At 47.4% G+C, this 6,673-nt stretch overlaps 1 protein-coding gene across 1 annotated transcript; it reads left to right on the top strand.

Annotated features, from left to right (window-relative positions):
• Window positions 1-1,557: 1,557 nt before the first annotated feature.
• IL23A (interleukin 23 subunit alpha) lies at window positions 1,558-5,810 on the top strand. Its single transcript, XM_036018808.1, has 4 exons — window positions 1,558-3,701; window positions 3,912-4,022; window positions 4,776-4,922; window positions 5,030-5,810. The coding sequence occupies exons 1-4, from the start codon at window positions 3,522-3,524 to the stop codon at window positions 5,189-5,191; spliced, it is 600 nt and encodes a 199-aa protein (XP_035874701.1). The 5' UTR covers window positions 1,558-3,521; the 3' UTR covers window positions 5,192-5,810.
• Window positions 5,811-6,673: the final 863 nt, after the last annotated feature.

Genomic DNA, 6,673 nt, shown 5'->3' with positions numbered 1-6,673 from the left:
GATGTTGTGAAAAATTCATCCCTTGTCTTTAAGCCTTCTTTGAGCAAAATTAGAGGACGCCAGTTCCGAAACAGAATTTTCATGTTCCCTGTAACTTAAGAAACTGTAATCAGGGACGCTCAAGGCAAATCACTGGAGGTCGACTGCTGGGTATTCCCACTGTAGCCGGTCCACCCCCTCTTTCCCAGTGCTCTTGTGAGCTATTCCACCTTTAACTTTGTTGCCCCCGAAACTCGCTGGCATTTCCTATCACTTCAGATAGGCGAGAGAAAAAAGGAAGCGGGAGCCAAGCTCCTAACAGGGCCCAAAAGGCTGCATCTTCTGAGATTCTAGGAGCATCCATCTGAAACTCCCATCTGTGATTATAACCTCCCCCAGAGGCCCCGGTAATATTCCCAGGGAATAGGACCCCGCGGCTATTAAATTCCCCTAGCTCTTGGAGCTGGACATTACCCCTCAGTGGGACACGAGCACGGTAAATTGTGACATTTGCCTTCCCAAAACTCTTACAGATTTAGCATCAACAGTCATTCAGAGGGATTCTTGGGTCCTAACTCTGAGCTTTAACTGCTTTGAAATGGATCGGGGTTGTGAGATATTTTCAAGGCACTTAAGCTCAGTTTGTAAAGGCCACGTAGAGGGCGTCTTTGGTGGAAGGAATTCGTCTCGGAGAATACTATTTTAAAACATTTCTCGCCCTGGCTGGTGTGGCTCAGCGGATTGAGTGCCAGCCTGAGAACCAAGGGGTTGCAGGTTAGATTCCCAGTCGGGGCATGTGCCTGGGTTGTGGGCTGGGTCCCCGGTTGGAGGTGCTCGAGAGGCAACCACACATTGATGTTTCTCTCCCTCTCTTCCCATCCCTCTAAAGATAAATAAAATCTTAAAAAAAAATTTCTCACCCTCAGTAAAAGCTGGTACACAGATCTTTCTTTATATAAGGACCCCAGAATTTAGACTTCAGGACTCAGCATGATCCTAAACTCAGTCGGAGGTCATAGACCAAGAGAAAAATACCTTAACTCAGAGGGTCTCTCAAATTAATCTGACTTCACAGGTCTTCAGATTTAGAATCTTGTAAAGAGATGGATGCTGAAAGACCTAGATAATTTCTACACTTAGAGAAATTTCCATACTGAGGTTTCAAATTGAGAAAGACTTCACAGACCTATGAGAAATACAGGATCTGAGATACCCAGAGATACCTGGGCCAAATGAGATACTTTATCAGATGCTGTGTCTCCTCACAGTGTCGACTATAATGGAACAGTTGAAAATGCAGGCTCTGAATTCCAGATCTGCACTGGAATTCAGCTACTTAATAGCTCTGTGATCTTGGGCAAGTTACTTATCTCTGTCTCAGTTTCCTCATTTGTTGTATGGGGATAATAATAATACCTACCTCATTAATTTGTCGTGAGAATTAAATGGGTTAATACATGAAAAGTGCTTAGATCAAGTACTAGGCATAAAGTGAGAGCTGGATATACAGGGTGGGGCCAAAGTAGGTTTACAGTTATGGGTACACAAAATAATTTATTCTTGTATTATGCATTAATTATTGTATTATTTCCCATGTAAACAACTGCAAACTTACTTTGGCCCCACCCTGTATAGTAGCCATCATTATTAACCACCTGGGAAAACTTCAACTGGATTTGAAGCCTGGGCATCCAACTGGAAAGGTCTGCTTACAAGTGTCTTGTGAATGAGATTTGCATAACGGCTAAAGCCCTGCTGACGTCAAAGGCCCCTTGCAGCTCCAGGTCATATCTAGTCCTGGAAGTAATTCCTGTCACACGACAGTCCCACAGTCGCCCCACCAACCTTGCTTCCCACCCAGCTCCCGAAGCACCAGGAAGTGAAACAAAGCTGCAGAACCCCATGCCTCCAGCTCACCCTTGTCCCTGTCATCTCATCCCTCAGGGCTCCACTTCCTCCTCCTCCTTTTCACCTTTCATCTACTACCCTTTAGGGCTCCCAGAATGGGGATCAGAGGTGGGAAAAGCATAGGACACATTATGCAAAAGTGAGGTGAGCTCCCTTACTTCCACTGGCTACCACCAATTTCCTTATTTCATGTGTATCCACAGTATGTGGGCAGAGGCAAACCATTTCTCACTCAAACTGAGATAACATCTCTGATGCTGGAAATGTTTTATTCAAAGGGTGGATTTACCAGGGAGTCATATTTGAATCAGAAGTTTCACTGGGCAGTTTTGAGTAGTTCTAAGGGAAGGGAGGCCTCTGTTGAGGGTAAATTTCTCAGAGGAAAAGGGTCAACCTCTTGGGGAGGCTTTGGGAGCCATCTGTGTGGTCACTCATGGCCTCATTCTGACGTCCAAATTGTCCTGGGACCCTCCACTAGGTTTGGGGCAGCCCCAGATTTGGACCACCCTCCGCTCCCACGCCTAACCTCACACTCTCAGCTGTTTCACTGACGTTGCATCAGAGAGGGTGATGAAATCAGTGTCAGCGGATTTTACCCATGGATGCAACAGGCTGAAGGACTGGCCAGAGTCACTGACACTGTGCACCTTCAACTATTCAGAACTCCTGGAGTTCTTAGCCATGGTGTAGGGGCTGGAATGCCTAAATTGGACGTCTAGTCCTTGCGTACACTGGTGTCCCCATCAAAAAACAAAAACAAAAACCTAGTATCCTACACATCCCATGAAACTTTGGGCCTCTAAAGTTGAACAATCAGATGGGTGTTGGCAACAAGTGCCCCCTCCAACAGCCCCCCTACCCTGAACAGTGAGGCCTGAAGTGGGGATGCAGTAACACTTTATACAGCATTTGTATGGCTGCCCAGTTCTCAAAGTGCCTTCAAGTCCATTCTGTCCCAGTGACAATAACACTGTTTTCAATGGAGAAAAAAAGCACTCTTATTTTTGGAGGGCATCTAGTGGGAACCAAACTTCATTCTAAACCGAGCTTGCCCTCTTATTGGGAAATAAATGAATGCCTCTGTTTTGGTTTTTCTGCAGGCGGGCGGGGGGGAGGTAAGGAAATTAGTTGGAGGGACATATCTTTGAGAGGCAAAAAAATGAGGAAAAGGCTAAACAGGAAAGAACTTGAAACTAGGATCATTTAAATATTTGTTACTCTCACCCCACCCCCTTCTACAGCCATTTCAATTCCTGGAGAGCATTACACATATGTCTCATCCCAGGCTTCCAGCCACAGCAACCATGCGAGTCATTTCCCCTGGAACTGAGGCGGCATACCTGGGCTCCCCATGGAGGGGGATGATGCAGGGAGGGGAATCCCACCTGCTGTGAGTCACCTGCTAGTATAAAGGGCGGGTGTTACAATGCAGGGACCTTAAAAAGGGACACAGAGACAAGGAGAGGAAATTAAAGGAAGCAGCTCAGAACTTCAGTGAACAGAGGAAACCAAAACAGAGACGCAGAGAACAGAGAGAATCAGGCTCTCTGTTCAGAGAGCAAGAAGAAGTGGGCAGATTCCACAGGGACTGGTGCAAGGCACAGAGCCGGCTGGATTTGAGAAGCAGGACCAAGATGCTGGGTAGCAGAGCTGTGATGCTGCTGCTGCTGCTGCTGCTTCTGCTGCTGCCACCCTGGGCTGCTCGGGGTCGGGCTGTGCCTGAAGGCAGCGGCCCCTCTTGGGCTCGATGTCAGCAGCTCTCACAGAAGCTCTGCACGCTGGCCTGGAGTGCACATCCAGCTATGGGACATGTGGTGAGTGGCAGCCTCTGGGACAAAAGAGAAGCCTCTCCAAGCTCTCCAAGGCTGCAGTGGAAGACTCTGTGGCCTTGGGTGGAAGCTGGAGGATTGAAGGCCATTAGGAAGGAAGAGAGGACAGGGGAATGGGGCTCCTGGGAGAGTCATGGGCCTCAAAGTCCATGTGGGGTTCAAAAGTACTCATTTTATGCTTCTGCTCTGTTCCAGGATCTTCCAAGAGAAGCAGGAGAAGAGGGAGATGATGAGACTACAAATGATGTGCCCCATATTCAGTGTGAGGATGGCTGTGATCCCCAAGGACTCAGGGACAACAGTCAGGTACTAAGATGGGCCTGGGCCACAAGGAAGAAGGGAATGGGGACATATCTGGGTACCATGGTGAATTACTAAAAGTTGTATCTGTCCTTGTCCATTCAGGCTGCTATAACAACATACCATAGACTGAGTAGTTTATAAATAGAAATTTCTCACAGTTCTGGAGGCTGTGAAAAATAAATTTCTCCAGGCCCATGCCCAAGGAGGTCAGGGTACCAGCATGGTTGGGTGAGGGCCCTCTTCCAAGTTCTCTCCTCAGAAGGGGCAAAGGAGATCCTCCATGGGTCTCTTTTATAAACTCTAATCCCATTCATGAGGGCTTCACTCCCATCCCTTGCAAAGGCCCCGCCTACTAATGTCACACTGGGAGCTAGGGTCTCAGTGGGAATGTTTGGGGGACATGAACATTCCGCCCATAACTGTGTCTGGGAAAGGCGAAGACCACGATCGGTCTTTGGTGAGTAGAGCAAAAAGAGGGTGTTAGTTTTCTTTTCTTTTTTTTTCTTCTCCAGTTTTTTTTTAAGATTTCATTTATTTATTTTTAGAGAGGGAAGGGAGGGAGAAAGAGAGAGGGAGAGAAACATCAATGTGCGGTTGCTGGGGGCCATGGCCTGCAACCCAGGCATGTGCCCTGACTGGGAATTGAACCTGCGATGCTTTGGTTCGCAGTCTGCACTCAATCCACTGAGCTATGCCAGCCAGGTATGCCAGCCGTGGCTAGGGTATTAGTTTTCTTTCACTGCTTTTTCCTCCTAGTCCTGCTTGCAAAGGATCCACCAGGGCCTGGTTTTTTACGAGAAGCTGCTGGGTTCAGACATTTTCACAGGGGAGCCTTCTCTACGCCCCGATGGCCCAGTGAGCCAGCTGCATGCCTCCTTACTGGGTCTCAGGCAACTTTTGCAGGTATGAACTAGGGGGTCCTGGAGTATGGCAGCTTGGAATCTGTGACAGACTAGGGGTGGGGGTGAAGGATCTAGAGTCCTCTCTAATTGTGTCTTGTGTCCTTTCAGCCTGAGGGACACCACTGGGAGACCGAGCAGACTCCAAGTCCCAGTCCCAGCCAACCATGGCAGCGTCTCCTGCTCCGCCCCAAGATCCTTCGCAGCCTCCAGGCCTTTATGGCTGTAGCTGCCCGGGTCTTTGCCCATGGAGCTGTGACTCTGAGCCCCTAAAGCCGACAGCCTAAGGATGACATCCAGACCTTCATGGCTCATCAAAGCCAAGATGTGAGCCAGCAAGTCAATCAGCCCATTAATTCTAATGGGACCTGTGTGTTGAAAAGTTACCAATACTGGCAGACTTATGATGCTGACCTAGTTTTTGCTGAGTATTTATTAGATGGGAAGGGAAAATTTGGGATTATTTATCCTCTTGGCAGCAGTTAAAGGGGGAGGATTATTTATTGTATTTATACTGAATTATGTACTTTTTTCAATAAACTTATTTATGTAATATCTGAGTCTCATTTCTAGGTTTGGTTGGAAAAAAACAAATGAAAAAATAGGGACAAGGGACTACAATATGCACCCTTCTTCTACTCTGCAGAAGTATGGTAGAGAGAGTTTCCCTTTGGCCCCTGGAGTATAGCGTGACTGGGATCTTTTTGGTCTTAATCTCTGTATGGCTAAGCAAGATGAAAGAGATTGCAAGGGGTTGAGATTAGGAAATGGGGCACCTCTCTTGCTCCTCTACCCAGTGCCTCCTTCCCTGCTTTCTGGGCCAAGAGTGTATTTGGCCAAAGACAAAACCCCAATCACTACAGGACCAAAATCAGAGTTGTTTGAACAGGAAGCGCATTCCAGGAAGACAAAGAAAAATCCCCAAAACTAATGGGATTCTCCCTCAATGGATTTCTGTGGGCCCTTCAGAAGGGAGTTGATTATAAGCTGCCTTAGAGTCCTGGCTGGTGTAGCTCAGTAGATTGAGTGCTGGCCTCTGAACCAAAGTGTCATTGGTTCGATTCCCAGTCAGGGCACATGCCTGGGTTTCAGGCCAGGTCCCCAGTAGGGGGGCGTTTGAGAGGCAACCACACGTTGATGTTTCTCTCCTTCTCTTTCTCCATCCTTTCCCATTTCTAAAATTAAATAAATAAAATCTTAAAAAAGAAAATAAAATAAATTGCCTTATAAAGAAAGAGTATGGGAAACAACTAGTGATTATTTCCCTTCCTTTTCTCCATCTTCACATCAAAAAGAGACACAGGCTTCAGGGTCAGACAGACCCAGGTTTAAAATTTGGCTCTGGCCCCAACCAGCTGAGGAACAATGGGCTAGTCAAGTAACAACTCCCACCGTGTATAGCTCACGGCACCCTTGGAAGACTCTGCGGGTCAGGCAAGGCTGCTCTGAACAGGGAGATAAGAAGAAGAGACATAACGAAAGGGGTACGCTGGGGTGGGTGAAACACAGGCTGTGATTTGCAGACCGTGATCCTGCATGGCCCGCTGACGTCTTCAGGAACATTAGTCTTTGTGAGCAGAGAAGTAAGGAAGTTCAGAGGAAACACTTCTAGGTCGGCACAAAGTTTATTATCCACTTCTGCTCAGACAGGCCTCTTTCTGAACAGTACTGTTCCTCTAACATAGTGATTTGCAACCGGTGTGCCACACGAATTTACAAAACAATGACAACAGCCAACACAACAACAGCCATCTG

Source organism: Phyllostomus discolor, chromosome 2 (genome assembly GCF_004126475.2).
Source record: "Phyllostomus discolor isolate MPI-MPIP mPhyDis1 chromosome 2, mPhyDis1.pri.v3, whole genome shotgun sequence".
NCBI classification, from domain to species: Eukaryota; Metazoa; Chordata; class Mammalia; order Chiroptera; family Phyllostomidae; genus Phyllostomus; species Phyllostomus discolor.
The sequence above is the reverse complement of the archived record's forward strand: the minus strand, read 5'-3'. Positions and strand labels throughout refer to the sequence as shown.

What these genes read in the sequence shown, in the direction of transcription:
- IL23A (XM_036018808.1), top strand. Translation starts at nt 3,522, where the DNA reads ATGCTGGGTAGCAGAGCTGTGATGCTGCTGCTGCTGCTGCTGCTTCTG. An exon ending in ATCCAGCTATGGGACATGTG is followed by an intron (nt 3,702 to 3,911) that starts GTGAGTGGCAGC and finishes GCTCTGTTCCAG; the next exon opens with GATCTTCCAAGAGAAGCAGG. An exon ending in GTCTCAGGCAACTTTTGCAG is followed by an intron (nt 4,923 to 5,029) that starts GTATGAACTAGG and finishes GTGTCCTTTCAG; the next exon opens with CCTGAGGGACACCACTGGGA.